At 42.3% G+C, this 21,387-nt stretch overlaps 1 protein-coding gene across 2 annotated transcripts in view; it reads right to left on the minus strand.

Annotated features, from left to right (window-relative positions):
• The window catches only part of DNMBP (dynamin binding protein), a gene marked incomplete at its 5' end in the record, with an annotated part of 91,668 nt that overhangs the window by 20,029 nt on the left and 50,252 nt on the right, over nucleotides 1–21,387 (minus strand). For both annotated transcript variants that reach the window (XM_081104507.1, XM_081104508.1), the window contains 2 exons: nucleotides 2,601–2,700; nucleotides 4,339–4,532. In XM_081104507.1, the coding sequence (XP_080960633.1) occupies nucleotides 2,601–2,700; nucleotides 4,339–4,532 (294 nt within the window). The remainder of the gene's footprint in view (nucleotides 1–2,600; nucleotides 2,701–4,338; nucleotides 4,533–21,387) is intronic.

Below are 21,387 nucleotides of genomic sequence, written 5' to 3' on the forward strand. Positions count from 1 at the left end.
ATAGTAATCACCATAATTTCAAAGTATGATGAGTGACATAAGAAACTGGTAATCTCAGTTGCTTCTGGCTGATATTTGCAACAATCTAATGTGATACGAACATGCGACTTCAGTTGGTGATGAAGTCACAGGTCCTGCTAACAGTATGTGGTTTGTGCCCTATAGGCATACCTTAAAAAAATGCTACATTTCAGTTCAAAATTACTGAACATAAAGATGTAATTATTTTTTGATCCAAGTTCATGGACTCCTTGAAATATAGCCACAGAGCCCTGGTCTACAGCCAATTAGGAGAGGAATAGATCCTATTTCATTTAGCTGCTGCCTGACTGCCGATCCCGACCACTCTTCCTCTCGCCCTTCTTTCCTTCACTCAGCACACTTGTCCTTCCTCTTCAGCGTGTACTGCTCTCCCCAAACAGCGCTCCTCTCTCAGAATACGACCCTACTCACTGCTTCCCCTGTAACTATTTCTACCAGTTGCTCAGGGACCCCCAGCCCTTGCCCTACAATGTCACCTCTGTTCCCCCTATGTTGTGTCCTATGGAATTCTCTAGTCTTGTATAGATCGGATCTTATTTAAATTAAATGTATTCCCTTAATTATAGCTCCTTTCTGTGAAAGAAACTTGATTTGCTCATAAGCATCACACCCAGCTGCCCTGTCTCACTGGCAGCTTTGCTTCTGTCTAATCCTGCAACTCAACAGGCACAGTAGCAGGGGTGGGGCTGGCTACCTTCTTGACCTTCAGGGCCACTCTGAAACCATGGCCACTCTGAAATCCCTGAGCCACCTATGTCTTCATCTAGTTTTACCATCTGATATTTGCCTGCCTTCTTCTCTTACATTATTCCTTTGTATATCCAATCCCTTCCAGCATCCCTAGAATCTTCCCTATCATATGGATGATTATTCGCATTCCTCCATTCACTGTTCTTCAACCTTCCTTGTAGAGACTATTCTACACCAACTACAAGCCAGCAAAGCTACACCTCAATTTCCAGAGTCGTTCAAACTGTGGGTCTCAACCCATAAGTGGATCATGAAATTGACTTCACAGGTAATGATCAGCACTCACTTGGGAAAATAGAGAAGAAAATATCAGATAACATTGGACATAGTAAAAGCAAGCACAGGCATACACACACATACTAGTACACATATCCTGGGGCCTTATGTTAAGTATTTCTTTCTGTAGGACATATTTAAAATACTTTAAAAGCCAGTCCCTTTATATATTAATATATACACAGTCTCCTGATACTTTCTTCTTTCTCAGCCTCCTCATCTTCTAACTCATCCAAGCCCTGAACACTTATCATTCTTTCCTTTCCCGCTAGATGCTGCCCTGGTTGTACTGGAATCCTTCTCCAATCAGGATTAGCAAATTAATTCGGTGCTGCTTTCTCCAGCACCCTAGATTACCTTGATTTTTGCTGAGTTACCCCTCTTTCCTAGTCATTAAGACTGCTTGGAAGGTACGGTGTTGAGAGGGAAAAAGACTTAGTGTAAGGCAGTTTGAATTGTATGCTGCCACTGGTATAATTTTTAAAAACATGGATGGTGAACCAAGGTAGAAAAATATATATGTAATTGCTGATATATAATAAACTATCTCTGGAAGGAGATGTAAGACAACTAGTAACACTGGTTGCTTCGGTTTGAAAAGAGCTGAGTACTGGGGGACGGGTAGGATACTTTTCATTAGTTCTTTGTACCTTTCTGACTGTGTGCCATGTGAATGTAATTAAAATAAGTTAAATTTAATATGTTAAAATAAATCAAATTTAACCAAAATAAAAATTTACTTATGCAATTCATGTCAATCTGCCATTTGCTAGTGGCTCAACAAAGCTTTAATTTCTCTTTCTCTGACTTCTCAGAACTGTCCCCTTGTCAGATGTTCCAAATCTAATCCTTTATTAATTCCCCAGTGAATGTACTGCCTGGCCTTCTGGTTGACCAAGACTGAAGCCCCCAGCATGGTGCTCTCATATAGTCCCGCTCCACCTCATGCACATGGCCACTGCAGGCTGTCCCTCACCTGTACAGCTAACACTCCTTCCTGCCAAGGTCCTGAACTATTCCGTTCCGAGGCCCACTCCTGCACTATCCTCTGTGTACCTTCAGCACATCACACTCTGCTACCCACTTCCTGCTCGTGTTGGGAAAAGAAGTGGAAGGGAAGAAGGAAAAATAAACACAGTTGATATCTTATAGGGGTGAGGTTATGGATATTTTGTTTTAATTTCCTGTTTCACTGTTGTCATATTATACAGATAGTAAAATAAATTAGGAGAAAAATACATTCTGATATTTTCTATTTTATTCGTGCAACCCACTAAATTGACCTCACGATCCACTATCAGGTTGCAACCGTCAGTCTAAAAAACATCCCAGTCAGTAATAGCTAAAATTTATTCTATTGCTAAGATCTGGTATCACCTCAAAGTAGGCTGCAGATAAAAGGAGAAGCTGAGGGCCAAACAACCTCTGAACTAAGTAATTAAAACTTCGTTTCTTAGCAAGGCCCTTCTCCTCCTGCCTTCTACCCATGAAGTTTGAAAAAAAAAAAAAAAAGTTGCTTCTGGAGCTCATACCTACAGCATCGCTGATTTCCAGATCGGCCAATAATTGTTTTGAGACCTTTATCACCATCTGCATATTTCCAAAAAGTCCCTCAAAATCAATGTTTGGTATCTGAGAAAGGGAAACAAACATAAAGATTCACACAAAAGAATGAAATTAATAGCATATCATTCACATTAGAAACACCTCTTCAAGTATGATACAAAAATTGTTCAAGGTCAGTCAGGCCAGTGTGGCTCAGTAGTTGAGTGTCAACCCATGAACCAAAAGGTCACCGGTTTGATTCCTGGTCAGGGCACATGTCAGGGTTTTGAACTCTATCCCAATGAAGGGGAGGGGCACAGGGGGGAGAAGGAGGGCGTGCAGGAGGCAGCCAATCAATGTTTCTCTCTCATTGATGTTTCTATCTCCCTCTCCCTCTCCCTTCTTCTCTCTCTCTCTCTCTCTCTCTCTCTCTCAAATCAATAAAAACATACTTTTAAAAAACTGTTGAAGGTCATTTTCACTCACTCTCACAAAGTTTCCAGAACAGAAACATCCAACATTAGCTTTAGTGTTACCCTTAGTCCTTGATTCAACTATTCTCCCCATTTTCCTCCCCCACTACCATAGTAAAATGACTGTGGAAACAATTTGGTCTATAATTATACTGGGATTCACATTCCCACCTGGTACCCAAAGCCTGATGGCACTGCCTACTTCCTATAGAACAGTGGTTCTCAACCTTCTGGCCCTTTAAATACAGCTCCTCATGTTGTGGTGAACCCCAACCATAAAATTATTTTCGTTGCTACTTCATAACTGTAATGTTGCTACTGTTATGAATCGTAATGTAAATATCTGATATGCAGGATGGTCTTAGGTGACCCCTATGAAAGGGTCGTTCGACCGCCAAAGGGGTCGCGACCCACAGGTTGAGAACCGCTGCTATAGAAGTTCTTGGAGGTGACTGCTCCAGGAAGACAAACTCAAACCCAGTCCAGCCCTAACCGGTTTGGCTCAGCGGATAGAGCGTCGGCCTGTGGACTCAGGCGTCCCAGGTTCGATTCCGGTCAAGGGCATGTACCTTGGTTGTGGGCACATCCCCAGTGGGGAGTGTGCAGGAGGCAGCTGATCGATGTTTCTCTCTCATCGATGTTTCTAACTCTCTATCCCTCTCCCTTTCTCTCTGTAAAAAAAAATCAATAAAGTATAAGAAAAATAAATAAATAAAATAAAATAAAACAAATCTAATTAAAAAAAAAACAAACAAAACCCAGTCCAGGTGGTCAAGTAACAAGGACTATAAATCCCCAGAAACTGTGAACCTCTTTTTCTGTCTCCAGCATCTAGAAAAGTACCTACCATGATATGCACATGACAGAGAGTTTCCTGAATAAACCTTGTACAATCAAATCAGGTGCTAGAGCCAGGAACCCAATCATCTCCAGACTGCATTATGTTATTGTACAACCTTTCCAGGAAAGTGACAGTCCAGACTCCCTGGCACTGTTTCCAGGAGCCAAATAAACAGAAATGTCCCGGGTGTTATTGCAGTAAGTCCGATTAGTTAACAGTGGACTTGATAAGTGACAGGATACTGATGGCTTAAGTTGACACATGTATGTTGGGACCCTTGAATTAAGAGTAGCAGCCACAGCCTTTACTTCCAACCCAATAAATCTCTGTGGTGAAAGCTCCCGTATTCTGATACTTTAGGCGTGGAGAACCCTATTCAAGGTAAAGCTAACTTGCTCCCACAGTTCCCACCTGTGCCTGCTGCAGGGGTACCATGATCCGCTCAATACACATTTCCAGATCCCGAACGTAGTCTCGTTCCGTCTGATGAAGTTCTTCTACCACCTTGGCTCTCTTCTCCAGCATCCTCTGCTCTGGGTTTTCAGTGGACACAGATCCAGAAGCAGCCACCGGAGATGAAGACTGGGAGGAGAGGAGCGTCATTTCTAGAAGGGAAAAGAGAACTGGTCAGCATCTCTCTGTGTGCTAAAGCAGGACTCTTCAACTTCGTTAGAAATGAACACAGTCCTTGGGAACCAAAGGCCTCACAGTTGTCAACAATCAGGACATCTGGTCCCACACGTCAGTTCTGATCATGAACAGATGAAGAGCTTAGGAGGCCATTCCTGCAGAGAGAACTTCTCCCATCTGTGTGATACCATTTTTAGAATCTGCCCTTAAAAAAAGAGTAGCTGGCGCATTTTATGAGGACAAATCAGTGTCCACAACTTCCTTGGCAAAGAGGTTGAAAGAGCTGCTGTTCACATGAAGAACTGCTTTCATTTAATTAGGTATAAAATCCATCCCATGATCCCAGCAACAGAAGTACCCAGCTGAAGGTTAAAAACATTGATATGCACATTAAAAACAATGTTATGGGGGCCGAAACCGGTTTGGCTCAGTGGATAGAGCGTCGGCCTGCAGACTGAAAGGTCCTAGGTTCGATTCCGGTCAAGGGCATGTACCTGGGTTGCGGGCACATCCCCAGTGGGAGATGTGCAGGAGGCAGCTGATCGATGTTTCTCTCTCATCGATGTTTCTAACTTTCTATCTCTCTCCCTTCCTCTCTGTGAAAAATCAATAAAATATATTAAAAAAAAAAAAAAAAAAAAAAAAAAAAAAAAAAACAATGTTATGGGGAACATAATAATGCCAAATAAGGGCAAGACAAGAATTAGACAGAAATGATTCAGCTGAGATCAGGGTGACTGCAGGACCCACTATATTCCAGTCATGTGATGATGGATTAAGATTAATATATGATGAAATATGCAAAAATTATTTAGATTCTCCTTATCAAAATATTCTCACAAGCAAGTTTTGTTACTTCAAGTGTCCTAGAAGATACAAATGTACTGCAAACATGAAGTTCTTTAATGGTATTTTTAATTAAATGAATCTTTATAGACCCACACTGCATGATCTAAAAATGAAAACCAATATGATCTTGTAGCTTTTTCATTTACCTGTTACTTAGATACGCATGATGAGAATTATTTATATGAGAGGACATTTGTTCATTAAAATGAACATTAAATACTAAAATAAACAATTTAAAAATTTCCACAGGGAAGCAATCTCTGCTGTGTATTTCAAATTTCTTTAGATCAACTTAAAACAACTACAGATGTGGTAAGTAAATATATTAGTAAGTCTCAATATAATTACAAAAAATTTTCCCCAGCCTTAAGTTACAAAATACAAGTGTTTAAACTACTTATGAAAACTCGGCTTTCACAACAGATTTTAGTCTCCAAATTCTTCCCCACTGCCTCTTCTCTAAGAATTTAGGAATTCCTATGTTGAAAAAGTGCAGCCCAGATTCTGATTTCTAAAAACCATTCTGCATTCAAAGGAACCAGAGTTCTATGGAGAAATGAGTAAGCCCAGGGTTGGGGCAGGGAAGGTATAAATGAGCCTGAAACATCTTATGGTAGAAAGTAAGGAAGTGCTCAGGAAAATAAGGGGTACATGTCCAAAGGGGCTCCCACTGGCCAAACTGGTACAATCTGAGTATCAAAATAAATAAACACAGCATTGGATTAAAATCCATTGAATAAAATAAGAATCTATGAGTTCATATTGACAGTATGTAAGTACATAAATGAGAGAGAAACCCAATGAGAAAGCTCTATGGTAGAAAAAAATAATGGTAGGGTTTGAAGATGCTCAGGGTATTTGCATAGTTTCAAATAAGTTATTAAAAATTACTTAGTAATTACAAAAATGAAAAATAGTGACTATATGGTGGAGAAATGAATAATAAAATCAAAATTCAAATCACTAATAAGGGACAAATAGACATCATATATTTGCATATGTCATATCTGGAAACAACACTATGTCCCTGATGAAGCATCCCAGTTAAAAATGCATAATCTGAAAGGAACCTTGAGGACACATCAGACAAACCCAAACTGAGGATTTGTACTCTTCTAAATGTCACGTGAGGAAAGACAAAGAGGCCTCAGGGATCGTTCACAACCAAGACGACTGAAGAGATGACAAACAGATGTAACGTGTGATTCCGAACTGGATCCCGCCCTGGGGGGGGGGGGGGGAACTGCTACAAAGGCCATTATAGGTCAATTGTTGAAATTGTAATATAAACTATAGATTACAGTTTATTAAATCAATTCAAGATGTCCTGAAATGGCAGATCTATGTGGTCACGTATGAGAATATCCATGTTCACACAAAATAAACACTGAAGCTATTAGTAAGGGACATGGCATACTGGTATGCAACCTGCTCTCAAATAGTTCAGTGAAAAAACCTGTGTGTGTGTGTGCGTGTGTGTCCACACATGGAGAGAAAATGAAAACAAAACATGGCAAAATGTTAAACACTGGTGGATGTGAATAAAGAATAAACATGGCAAAATGTTAAACACTGGTGGATGTGAATAAAGAATATATATATTTGAATAAAGAATATACAGGTTCTTTGTACTGTTCTTTGCAATTTTCTGTAAATCTGATATTATTCAAAATAAAGATTAGAAAGATAAAATACTTTTCTTGAACTTATATTTGGTAGAATTTAAATTTAAATGCCATAAAACATTGTGTTCATTTCAGGTGTGACAAAATTTAAAACATGTCTTATTTCACCAGAGTGCTAAACTATAGTTCTAAATTAATTGTAGTGTATATAAAATTTATTTTCAGCCCAGTGGTGTTGCTCAGTGGTTGAGCATTGATCTATGAATGAGAAAGTCACAGTTAAGATTCCAGCCAGGGCACATGCCAGGGTCGTGGGCTCAATCCCCGGGGTGGGGGGAGATGCATGCAGGAGGCAGGTGATCAATGATTCTCTCTCATCATTGATGTTTCTATCTTTCTCTCTCCCTTCCTCTCTGAAATCAATAAAAAATATATCTTTCTAAAAATTTATTTTCAATAGGCTTAATTTTTTTTTTGGGCAATTTTAAAGCAATAGAATCTCAGTCCCAAATATCTATATATATAAAAGGCTAATATGCAAAGTGTCCCCTCGGGAGTTTGACCGAGAGACCGGGAGTTCGGTCACTTGCTATGACGTGTGCTGATCACCAGGGGGTGGCATGGAACGAAGGAAGGCCCTGGCTGGCAGCCAGAAGTCCCCAATTGGCCCTGATCGCTGGCCAGGCCTAGGGACCCTACCCGTGCATGAATTTTGTGCACCAGGCCTCTAGTAGTTTCATAAGTGGCAAGTTGAGAAGAGAAAATAATTTTTTTAATATAATTTTTCTGAGGTATAATGACATAAAACATTGTGTTCATTTCAGGTGTACAACATAATGATTCAGTATTTGTAAAAGAAACTCGTATTTATACAGGATTGGAAAGGAAGAACATTTATTGAATTCCTACCATGTGCCATGTGCTTTACATATTATGTTCCTGAACTCATTTAATAGTCACACCAATACACTGAAGTAGTATTAGTACTCCCATTTAATAGATAAGAAAACCTCGGCTTTGAGAAGCTGACCTACTTGTCCCAGGTTCTGTAGTGAGTAAGCAGTCTGGAATTTGAATCTAAATATATTTAAATCCAAATGCTATGTTCTTAATTCTGCACCATTTTGCCTCCCTAGCCTGGTACCTCAACTAGAAAAGGCCAGGAACTTATTTGCTTCAGATCTTAAAATATCCCTGGGAACTATTATCTCCCAGAAATCAAAGTTCTACAAATTAGAGTAGTTGAAAGCATGAAACACCAGCAAGTACTCATCAGTCAGAAGCCAACAACTTACATGGAGACTCAACCAGATTTTTATTTGTATCAAAAGAAAGAAAAAGAAATGTTAACACTTCTTTTAAACTACCCGCATGTCTTTATTTGCAGGTGAATTTATAAACTCTTGTACAGCTTTTAAAAAACAAAACCGGACACACCTTAGCGTGATTAACACCCCCTGTGGGATGTTTTTGTTAAACTGCAGTTTCCTGGGCACCACTCGTGAGATTCTGATTCAGCAAATCTGGGTGGGACCCAGGTATCTGCAATCTTAACAAAATCCTAGATGTTTCTGAAGACGCAGATGGCCTGCAGGCTCCACACAGGCTAATTAATTCTTAAAGATTAAGTCAAACTAGAAATATCTGGCTTAAAAAGACTCCAAATTTAAAAGACTGTTTTCCCATTATTCCAACTATATGCTAAGAAAAAAGCTTAAAGTACAATTTTAGTATCCAGGACAACCAAGTGCGAGAGAGCAGCCACCCTCAGCCAACTGCGGTGGAGACAGGAGGCTTTGAATCTTGCACTTCTCACTCTTCAGCGGGGAGGCCCTGGGAAAGCCCGTGTTTACCTCGGGGCCACAGTTCCCTCCTCTGTGAGGTGAGGATAATAGTACCCGCTTTGTAGAATTGTTGAGGGAACAGAACAAGGTAATAACTCAACACCAAATTAGCCCTTTTCCCACGATGGGCAGAGAACACCGACTGCACCAGGTGAAGGTAAAACGCACCAAGTGGAAATGCTCTGTTCAGAACCATAAACTTCACTTTTCTTTAAGAACAATGAAACCTGGGGTCGAGGAAGCACAGGAGGAAGCTGTGGCCAGCATCAGCCAATCAGTAAAACGTGCAGTCCAGTGCCCCTTTCTTCCTGGGGTGGCCTTGCCGCTGAGGGCTGGGGTGGACCGCACAAATTCCCTTGTGGTGATAGAACAATTCGTGACGGTTTCTGTCTTTTGTTCCCCTTTCCAGCCCCCTGTGCACTCCCCCCACCCCAGTCCCAACTCCCCTCCTCCTCAACATACCCCACCTTCTCAGGTCAGTCCTTTGTCACCAGGCTCATTCCTCAGTGTTAGGAAGGGATTGGTTACCCCACAGCCTCCCACAGCTGTCCCAACCACACTAGAGTTAAAGAGAAAAGCTACTCACTTCTTTCCCTGCTCTGAAAGTTGGCTCTGTCTTTGATAAAGAAAATCTTGGAATTCCCAGCCTGCTCGCAACCTGCACTTGAGCGAGAAGGAGGCCGACTATTCTACCTTCTTTTGTGTGGACTCCAGCAACCCCGGGAGGTACCTGCAGCGCCCAAAGTCTGACTCCGTGACGCGGCGGGGGTACGGGAGCATCAACGTGTCAGCAGGCAGGCACAGAAGAATCTTCCCAGAGCTGTGGAATGCTCCTAGAGCCCCTAAATCCCCTAAGGCTTTCCCATATTTACATATGAATTGCCCCGAGCCCCCCAGGCTATCAGAGCATGGCCAGTTCTAAAGGATGGAGCTGGAATCCTCTGCTAACTGGACTGAGAAGCAGAAGAGGGGCCTTGTCTTTGCTCAGGCTCAGCACCTTTTCCCTCCTAGCTCTCCTTCCCGCGTGCTGAACAGTCACTCTTCCCCCTCAGGAGCTGTTAACCTAAGAATATTCTCTCTTACTGTTCCTTCCCTGGCTAAGCGTGGCTGGGTGGGTGCTCTCTTTAGGGAAGACTTCTGAAGGCCCATCTATCTCTTAGGATGCATAGGAGGCAAAGCTGGAAAGCGGGCAGCAGTTGTCTACTGGGTCTGCACTCGGACCTCCCTGCAGCCCCTCTCCCAGGCCAGGCTTAGCCTCACTCAGCCAAGGGAATCGGACCCCCTACTTTCGGAACCTTATCCTAAAGCCATCAGAATGCCGATCTCTCCTCTGGCTGGCCCCAGGGCAGCAGGAAGAGCACAGAGGAATTCACAGGGACTCACAGCTCACACTTGGATTTTAAAAGAAACCGAGGGAAAATGTTGCAGAACAATATGCCATATTTGGAGACAGATACAGAAAGAGAGAGAGAACGGAAAAGAAAGAAAGAAAAAAAGAAAACCTGCAAAAACCCCCTACATATTTCTATATATATAGGGGTGGGCAAAGGTAGGTTTACAGTTGTAATACAAATAGATAATACAATAATTAATAAAAGTAATAAGACAAGAATAAACTCTGTTTCACATATTCACAACTGTAAACCTACGTCTGCCCACCCCATACATATGATATGATATGTAAGTGTACAGAAAAAGGTCTGGAAGGAGAACACTCCAAACTCATCAGTTTGCCTCAGGGAGGGAACTGGGATTTGGGGTTGAAGGACCAATGGGGACTTGAGCTGCATCAGTAGTTTTTGATCTCACAAGAATTTATTACTGCATTGCCAGTGATTTAAAACAAACTGCCCCTAATTAAGATCCATTTCTATTGGTGAAATTCTAAGCAATCCGAACGAGGATAGCTCTTGGTGAAGAGCCTTTCGTTCCCACTGCTTCTAACATTGCACCATCAACCTGTGAGGCTTTCCTGGGGGGTGAGCCCCTGTGTTGTTGCTTCCCTCCATCCTTCCAGCTTTAAATCTTAGTTTAAAAAAAAATATTTATATGGCACCTACCATGTACCAAGCACTGTTCTAAGCACTTTACAAATATTAGTTTATTTAATTCTCACAACCCTACTAATGAACCCATTTTACTGATGAGGGATGAAAAGAAATTCAGTAACTGGACCAGTGAGTGGAAGACTGGGATTTGAGCCCATGCTGGGCTCCCGACCAGTAGCTGTTCTGCCTCCAGGCAAATCATGGGAGTTGTGGCCTGGACTTCTACTTGTTTGTGGGTGTGGGTGGCCACCTGGTAGCTAATGATAAAACAGGACGGTTCCAAAGCACAACCTGACCTCCGTAGAACTACAGTTCTCCCACCATTAAGACTGTGAACATTATTTATTTAAACATACCTGCGTGTGTTCATATGACTGTAGCTATAAAACCCCACTCAGTGTAATGTAAATAAGCCCTTAGCATAACTGAATCTGTAAGTGCCATCACTGTAAATATTTAATAGTATCCCAGATAGTTTATGGCAGAAATGATGTGAAATGAAGGGAAAGGCCTTTTTGTATCCTGTCCTTTGATAGGTCTCTCTTACTTCCCCACTGAGCAAGTTACTCAGGGACAGGAGAGCCCCCTCAGGAAAGCTCAGCTCCTCCTTGGGAACCGTGAGGAACCTGGCACCCAAAGGGCAGGAAGTAAAAACCTTTAGCACTGTCTCGACTTCTTAAAAGAGAAAAGGTAAGCTTTCTAACTGAGGAGTCTACTTTTAGGAATTGATTCTATGTAAATAATTGGATACGTGTACAAAGATGTACATATAGGAATGTTCTTCGCTGTATTAAAAAATGTAGAAACAACCTAAACAGAAACAGCCAAAATTTCTCCCCAAAAGGTCCTGGTTAAATAAATTATGGCATATCTGTGTAATGGAATATGATAATGACCACTGAGATACAGGTTTTTATTTATTAATATGGAACACTGTGTGTTATTAATTAAAAAGCAGTTACCCACAGACAATAGGGAAGGCTTTCGGGGAGGGGAGTGGGAGAGGGCAATGGAGGGAGGGGAAGGGACATATGTAATACTTTCAACAATGAAGATTCTTTTTAAAAAAGCAGATTACAACGTAGTTTATGAAAGAAATGCAATTTTGTTAAAAAAAGGGAGATGCAAATTTTTGAAAATGAAAAAGTCTTAAAGGTGATAGAAATTCTGATATTTTTTCTTTCTTTTCACTTACTGCATTTTCTAGTTTTTCTACAGTGAATATGTAATATTGACATAACAAAGAATAATAAAGTAAAAACAGAACATTTGCTGTAAATGACAATGCTCTACTACTAACAGCTCACAATTACCCTGTTAATCCATTTCAAATTCTGTCTTCACTTTTTAATAATCTGAGGTTTCTTTCCTGAGCTAATCCCTTTAGAATGCTGAAGAGAATGAGTAATAAAATGCTGTTGAAATGACAATTTGCTAGTCTTATGAGAAAAGCCCAACACAACTGCCTGCTTAACAATCCGTCTAGCAAACCCTGAGAGGAAGCAATCTGTAAATTTGCTCCTCTGCTCCGAACCCACCTGCAGGAATCATAAATCCTGGTTTTCCATATTACCTCATTCCTCCAGCCAGCCCACCCAGCCCCGCCCCCCCTTCCCCTTTTAGCCCCGACACAGCTTCCATTGGGGAGAGTTTGCTGAAGGTAAAACTTTCTGCACTGTGGTCCCCGGTGCTCCCGCCTGACTCACAAACACTCTTCCAGGATCACCAAACTTCAGGTCCTGAATCTCTGCAGCAACTAACAAACTTTCCCTGTAGTTTCCGTCCATTATCCGCCCTGCCTCTTTTGGCAAGTAGCCTGGAGTATAATCCCTGCTGGGAGGGCCTCCACCTCGGGGAAACCTACCTCACAGCCTCTAGTTTCCCTCTTCCTCTTCCAGGCGCTAGCCAGAGAGCAAACAGGAGTCAAGAGTCTGCAATTTCTGACGCTGCCAGGATAGCGAGTTTAAAACTAGGACCAACTGAAACACCATTTTGGACCCTCCCCAAATACACATAAATCCCAGAGGGGTGTGCTGTTGGTGTGCTTAAAGCTGTGAGGTTATTATTATTTCATCTTTTTTTTTTTTAAAGTGAACTACAGTATAGGTATTTTTTTTTAATGTTTTCTTTATCAGAAAGAGAAAGGGAGAGGGAGAGAGATAGAAACATCAATGATGAGAGAGAATCTGATCTTGAACAGTGAACGCCTGGTTCATAAGGTCCACAATCAACCACTGAGCCACACCGGCTAGGTTTATTTCATCTTTAGACAGCAGAAGTGAAATTATCGAGAGGGCAAAGACACTTTTTATAAAATAATTAATTAAAAATAAATTATCACTGCTTGAAAACCAAAATTATAATCAACCAATAAAATGCTTTATTTTCTAAACACACACACACACACACACACACCCCTGAAACTATATTGAACAAGTCTCTTGAGGAAAGCTATTATTATTATTATTATTATTATTCTCATTTTACAAATGAGGTAATGGGCACAAAACAATGAAATGACTTGCCCGAGACCACACAGCTCATAGCTGCATATTAAAAACCAGCCAGTGCTTTCCATCAAATGCCACATTCTATTCTAGGTTACATGCCTTCTGCATGTTTGCATGACCATTCCCAGCATTATATTTTCATATGCTATCTAATAAAAGAGAAACATGGTAATTAGCTGTACCTCCGCTACCCTTCCCATTGACTAATCAGCGAGATATGCAAATTGACTGCCAGCCAAGATGACGGCCGGCAGCTAGGCAGGTTGAAGCGAACATGGGGCTTGCTTGCTTCAGTGATGGAGGACTCCAACGTTCCCCACCTGCTGCTGCCGGCCTCTGAGCTTGCAGTTTGAAACATTGTTACAAATATAGAAGCTAAACAAAACCCCAGAAACCTGCTTTCAGCCAGCCGGGATCTCAGAGCTGGAGTTGAAACAGTGTTTTGATTATAGAACCCAAACAAACCAGATACCTGCTTTCAGCAGCCGAGGCCTAAGAGCTGTAGCCAAGCCTCAGAGCTAAAGCTGGCCCAGAATAAAAGAAAAAAGAAAAAAAGGAGCGGTTGGGAGCTTCAGTCACCCGCCAGCCTGAAAACAGCCCTCAGCCCCTCACCCAGACTGGCCAGGCACCCCAGTGGGGACCCCCACCCTGAAGGGGGTATGACCAGCTGCAAACAGCCATCAGCCCCTCCTCCAAGCTGGCCAGGCACCCCAGTGGGGACCCCCACCCTGATCCAGGACACCCTTCAGGGCAAACCAGCCGGCCCCCACCCATGCACCAGGCCTCTATCCTATATAGTAAAAGGGTAATATGCCTCCCAGCACCGGGATCAGTGGAGCCGCGAGGTCTCCCGGCACCGGGATCAGCATGACAGGGGGCAGCGCCCAAACCCCCTGATCGCCCTGTGGCTCTGTGTGTGACAGCAGGCGGGGCCACAACCTCCCTATCCGCCCTGCTCTGTTCATGACAGGGGAAGGCGCCCCAACCCCCTGATCAGCCCTGCTCTATGCGAAGAATAATACACAACAACAGTATGGTGATTACCAGAGAGAAAGAGGGTAGGGAGAGATAAAAAAATAAAAAAAAAGTAGAGGGGGGGATAAATGGTGATGGAAGGAGACTTGCCTTTTTATTAACCAATGTAGCCCCAACAAATTTTTAAAAAAAGAAAATAATATAAAATGGAGTGAAGGGTAAACCCAGTCTCTCAATATAAGGATTATTTCAATCCAATATTTTTATGGTAAAATCTTATTAAACCTAGGATATAGGTCAGTACTATCTTATTTTCTAACTGAATCATGGAAAAAAATAAAATCTCCATATAAGAGAATATTAAGTTGGGTTTTCCCCGGGAACTGTCATACATGCTGTACAGGTTTAAATGAGCTCTAGCATCCTAACAGTCACTCTTCTCCCCTACATCTGCCCGGCTTCCATTTCTCAGGATATAGGGTATGTGGAGCTGCTTCCAGACCGTGAGAGGGCAGCAGGGATCTAGAGCTGGGACCCAGCCCAGCTTCCCCTCCGGTCTCTGTGGCACAACCTTTGTGGGCCTTGTTCCCACGTGTGCGTGTACTGAAGGGGCTGGGCCTCTCCGTTCACTTCCAGGCTCTGAATCTTACAAGACTTCCCACTCGGTACGTCACATACTCTCAATGTGGTATCGCCACACTAGCCTCTAGTTCCACAGGAGTGTCACCAGCATGTGAGGCCTCTTTGGACGCATCTAGACAGTTAGTCACTTCCTTTCAGTGAGCCCAGAGGACTGGGCACTTGCTGCTATTATGGAACCTAGCACACAGTGTACTTTAAATACTGTTTCCTTATTATTTCTTGGACGTGACGAGCCCAGCTTGTCTCTGTGCCTTTCTGCTCACTTACCGTCCTGTAAGCCCACTAGATGACTCTGTTCTCTAAACTTCAGTTCTCAGGGAACAATGCAAAATGATATTACTATTTATCTTTTGAGGTACATGGTCTCTGCTCCAAAACAAAATAGTGCATTTGACAACAAATATTCATTGAGCACCTACTACATGCCAAGCACCATGTAAGGGTCTGGAGCTTAGGCTATGGACTCTTCTGCATACCGGATGTGCATCTAATCTACAGTACTAGCGCAGCAACTGGCACTTAAGTGACAGCTATTATTAAAACTTAGAGTGCCCCGAGCATGGTTGTGATGAAAACACTACCCAAAGATTTTTTTAAAGTCATTAAATACCCTAACTTTTGTTTGCCTTAGCTACGTGGCTGCCACAACCCAATAGGGTTTAGAACCTACAGCTCTGGGGTAAATCAGGTTTCAGTTTTCCTCTCAGGGAATGGGGGAAGGGAGGGGGCTGGAGAGCAGAGGAAACGGAATTCCCTACCTTCAAATCACTGGGGAGGGAACTGGAGGAATTCTACAGTACACTGTTTTTTCTTCTAAGTATTTCTGTGAGGTCAGCAGTAAGTGGAAGCATCTCCATATTTCAATAGATGCTAAGATGCACATTTTTTCACATTCTAACATCTCTGAAAGCAAGATGTGTTTTCCAAATAGCAATTTAATAGAAGTATTCTAGTTTAATGAGAAGTCCTTTCTTTTTAATGATACATAAAATCATTCCATGTCTTACAATAGGTAGTGCTTTATGTTTAATGAAATGCAATAGATTTCATCTGTCTGCCCCCTCCCAGTTTATGATTAGAAGAAAGGGGTTTCTTGATACCGTGGAATAAGGTCGGCTGTGCAGCCATGGACACAAATGAGCACCTTGCCATTAGAAATGCCTGTATCGGCACTGTCACACCCTTGTGACTCGACAGCCTGATGTTTATGCACAGTGCGGGCACTTCTGGTTTCTCAGGAAATGTCAAACTGATACACATCGTGGCTTCGGGGGGGGGGGGGGTGTCAAGATCCTGGGCTGCCACCCTGACGTCCCACTGAAGGCTAAGCCTGCCTGGGCACTGCAAGTTCGCCGCTTTGACTCACCCCTCCTCCCTCTACACCTGCTAACATCCTCAGGTCCACAGGAAAGAAGATGCCCTACAGGATCGCCTCTTCCTATCCTACCTCCATTTCTTGCCTGTCTTGAATATCTCTTGCTTTTAGTGAGGCCTGGATTCCTCGCAGGCCAATATTCCTTTATTATTGATGAAACATAACATAAAAGTAATTTAGGTAATGGCTTGTAGAGAAAACAGGCAACCTAGCTTCTTGAGACTACAACTCGTGACCCCAATAGGAAAAGTCTGAGTTGGATGGAGTCTGCCAGATTGGATCATTCTAACGTCAGAAGAGGAGTGCCTTATTTTCTCTAAAGCTTCAATTATTTCCCAACTCTTGAAGATATATGGCCCTACAATATATTTCCTTTTGCTTCCACATATTCACTCTTTCCCTCTCTTTGCCTCCTACCCGCCCATCTATCTTCAAATAAGGACTGACACCCTGATTTTAAAAAGTAAGCACATAAGGCTTCCGGCCAAGATGGCAAAGTAGATAAACATTGTGCTCACCTCCCCCAATGACTACATCAAAATTACAACCAGATTATGGAACAATCACCCTTAAAAACCATAGAAAGACTAGCCAAACAGAACTCCTATAACTAAGGATATGAAGAAGCCACACTGAGACTGCTAGGAGGGGTAGAGACACAAATGAACTGGCCCTACACTCTCAATTCACTGTTGAGAATTGGGAGGGATATCTTGGCTGTGCAGGTCCCCACTGAAGAAATGGGTTCCAGACCCATACTGGGCTCCTCAGCCCAGAGCATCAGTGGCTGTGAAAATCAGCAGGGGCTTAGTCCTGGTGAGATGAAGGGCTGCTGTAGACCCATCCTCCTAAAGGTCCTGAGCACAGACTCACTCACTCACTCACAAACATTGCCCTAAGCTCCAGTGAAGGGACAGCACAGATTGCAGGCACAGGCAGGCACCCAGCCTGAGTCTCTATTAGCCTGATAACACCACTCTCACCCCACCCTGGTGATTCCTTGCCCCACCCAATCCATGTGGAGCCTCTTTCAGAGGCTAACCTACACAAGAAGTCAGCCTGGGCCAGTGCTTTGAGCTTTCCTGAAATTTCTCCAAGGTTCACAAAGCCAAAACAAGCATCAACTGGCTGTATCTCCTGCTAAGTGGCCCCCAGTGCATCCTAGTGGAAGCCGCCTCAGTTCACAACATAACCACTCCTAGATGCCTCCAAGCCCAGCACAGGCAGCTACCAACCGAAGATCTCTTTGTAGCGCCTACTGTAATTAATGCCCCGGCCAGACACAGGCAGTGGCCGACCTTGGCCTGCACCAGAAACCTCCCCCCAAGAGGTCCCAGAATGAACACACCCAGTGGCCAGCTTCAGACCACACCAGGAACACCACCTGATTAGTACCACAAATGACACACCCAAAGGATGAACTCAGCAAGCACCTGAGGCCTGCTAAAACAAACAGTGTTCTGTGGGGTGATCCCTTACAGAACAGTTTGTCTGCTAAAGTCACAGCCAGTCCTCACAGCCAGTCAGCTTGAGGGTCAAGCCCACCACTGAGGTGCCAACAGAATATAAAGGCTCAATGGCAGCAGGAGGACACACACAACCCACACAAGGGACACCTCTGGAACACCCAGCTCAGGTGAACAGGAAGACTGGGCCACTGGGCTCCACCAGACACCTACTATATGAGGCTACTCTGACAAGACTGACATAGCTGATCTACGAAATACATAAAAACAAATAGAAAGGCAGCCAAAATGAGGAAACAAAGACACATCCCAAGTGAAAGAACAGAACAAAACTCCAAAAGAAGTATGTAAAATGGAGGAAAGCAGTCTACCAGATGCAGAGTTCAAAAAGCTGGTTATAAGGATCCTCAATTAAGTTAGGGGGAAAACAGACTATCTACATGAGAACTTCAACAAAGAGAGGAAACATTAAAAAGAAGATAGAGCCCAGCCGGTGTCAACCTATGAGCCAGGAGAGCACGGTTAGATTCCCGGTCAGGGAATATGCCGGGTGCGGGCTCAATCCCCAGTGTGGGGCATGTAGGAGGCAGCCAATCAATGATTCTCTCTCATTGATGTTTCTATCTCTCTCTCTCTCTCCCTTCCTCCCTGAAAACAATAAAAATATATTTTTTAAAAAGGAGATAGAAAACATTAAAAAAAGTCAAAAAAAGAATAACGGAAATGAACAATACATTAGATGAAATCAATAGCAGACTACAGGGAGCAGAGGCTCGCATCAGTGATTTGGAAGACAAGGTAGAGAAAAACACCCAATTGGAACAGCAAAAGGAAAAAAGAATTTTAAAAACTGAGGATAGTTTACGGGACCTCAGGGACAATGTCAAGCATAACAACATTCGCATCATACAGGTACTTCAAGCAGAAGAGCAAGGTGAAAAATGAGGAGGAAGAGGAAGAAGAGGAGGAGGAGGAAAAAGAGAAGAAGAAAGGAGAGATAAAAATATGAATAAGAAAATATCCAAAGAAAAAAATTCTTATTGACAAAGGCAAATACATAATAAAAGCAGTGGATCAACCAACATTAAACTTAGTACAAAGGGTAAAAGGCAAAAGTAGGATCATCATGGGTAATTACAACAGCAAATTAAGGGATACACACAAACACACAAAAGAAGTAAAGAAACAATGACAAAACCATAAAGATGGAGAGGGAGAGTTAAGCGACCATCAACTTAAAACAGACTGTTATAAACATAGCTTGGTATATATGAAGCCCATGGTAAACACAAACCAAAACTATATAAGACATACACAAGAAATAAAATGAAAGGAATCCAAACACAACACAGCACAACAGAGCGTCAACAACATACAAGAGAGCAAGAAAATAAGAAAGGAACAGAGAACTACAAAAATAATAGAAAATAATTAATAAAATGGCAATAACTACATACCTATCAATAATTACTTTAAATTTAAATGGATCAAGTGCTCCAGTCAAGACAAATGGACATATATATAATGAAATATTACTTGGCCATAAAAAAGAATGAAGTCTTACCATTTAACAACATGGATGGACCTAGAGGGTACTATGCTAAGTGAAATAAGTCAGAGAAAGACAAATGCCATATGATTTCACTTACATATGGAATCTAAAGAACAATATAAATGAGCAAACAGACCAGAAACAGATTCATAGATACAGAGAACATTTTGATGGTTGCCAGATGGTAGGAGGTTGGGGGGCTGGGTGAAAAAGGTAAAGGGATTAAGAAGTACAAACTGGCAGTTACAAAAGAGTTATGAGGCTATAAAGTACAGCCTAGGAAATACAGTTGATAACACTGTAATAACTATACATGGTGTTGGGTGGGTACAAGACTTACTGGGGGAATCACTTTGTAAGTTATATAAATGTCTAACCACTATGCTATACAGCTGAAACTAGTACAATATTGAATGTCAACTGTAATTGAAAAACAACAAAAACATTTAATTAAAAAAGAGTAAACACATGAAAACTTTGTTCAACTCTGTGTCCCTCTCAGCTATAACTAAATCTCTTTGATTCTTTTTGTGAAAAGGTCTCAAAAGATTGGTCTTCAAGCCCTCCCTCTATGACCTCATCCCCCATCCTTTGCAATTAATTCTGTATCATCACTATTTCAGTAATATTGTCTTTTTAATCAATTAATAACCTCCTCAACAAATCCAATGGTGCTACCTTTGATTTTCCCGTGGCATTTGAAAGTGTTGGCCATTCTCTCTTACTTTCAGTTCTGTTTTTCTCCTGACGCCCTCAAATAATATTGCTCTCTTACTTGCCTGCCTCCTCCACCTGCCCCCAAGCAGTAGGTAACTCCTAGGCTCAGGTCTTAGACCCACGCTCTCTCCCTAGTCGTTCCTCTCCTCGGAGAAGTCATCTATTCACAGTTCCAGTGACCACTTTGAAGAGGATGGCTCACCATGTGCAGGTCCGGCTCTGACTTACTCCTCAGGCTCCCTCCTGGTTTCTAAGATTTCAGTACTTTAGCTCTTCACCCAACTGTGTTCTTCTTTGTCATCACAACTCTGTATCTTTGCTGAAATAGTTTCCCTAACCAGGAATGGTCTCCCTGTTTCTCTCTGCCTATTTCAACCCCCATTACTCCTTTAAGCTTTAGCTCAAGTTCAAACATCTTCCTAAAGTCTTTTCCAATAACTCAGGTCAAACTGAGCTCCCCCACCCCTTTCTAATTGCCCATAGCAGTTACTGTCTATGTTATATACTTGTGTACTTTATTTAATTATTCATATTTTTCCCTTTTGTCTCTTTAATTATCTGTAAATGCCTATGTGCATGTGTATGTGTGGAGCGGGGAGGGAGTTAGGTATCCCTTTTAGGATATCCCTAGTGCTTGGTACCGTGCTAAGTATAATAACAAGTTAATGAATGCCTATTGAACTGAATTCAGAGGGGATGTGGAATCAATGTGCAGGTCTGATGGTGATGATGATGATGATGATGATTGCAGTTCATGTTTATTTAGCATGTACTATGTGCAAGACTCTATTGCACTACTATTCCAATTACTTGTTTTTCTATAAACTCACTTAAGCTTCATAATACTATCATGTAGGTATATTATCTGGTTTTATTAATGAGGAAACTGCAGCACAGGAAGATGAAATAATTTAAACAGGTATAGGATGGTCCTAAACACCTAAAACATTTAGTGTCCCAAGTCTTTGCCTTCTAAACACGAGTAGTCCCCTGCACCCTGCCATTGTGAAAACCAAAAGATACCTTCACCCACTTCAAAATGCCAGGGCTGGTCTGGGCTAGACAAATGCCAGCCCCTCCCCCACCACCACCACCAAACACACACACACCCAGGAGCCTACTACATACCAACTGGCACCATCAGTAGTCCCTGTAGCTATGATTTAAACTAGATGACCCCATCCCAGACTTCACGACTGCCGTTGGACCAGGGATGTGTACCTAATC

Source organism: Myotis nattereri, assembly GCF_964212035.1.
Source record: "Myotis nattereri genome assembly, chromosome: 13".
Lineage (NCBI taxonomy): Eukaryota > Metazoa > Chordata > Mammalia > Chiroptera > Vespertilionidae > Myotis > Myotis nattereri.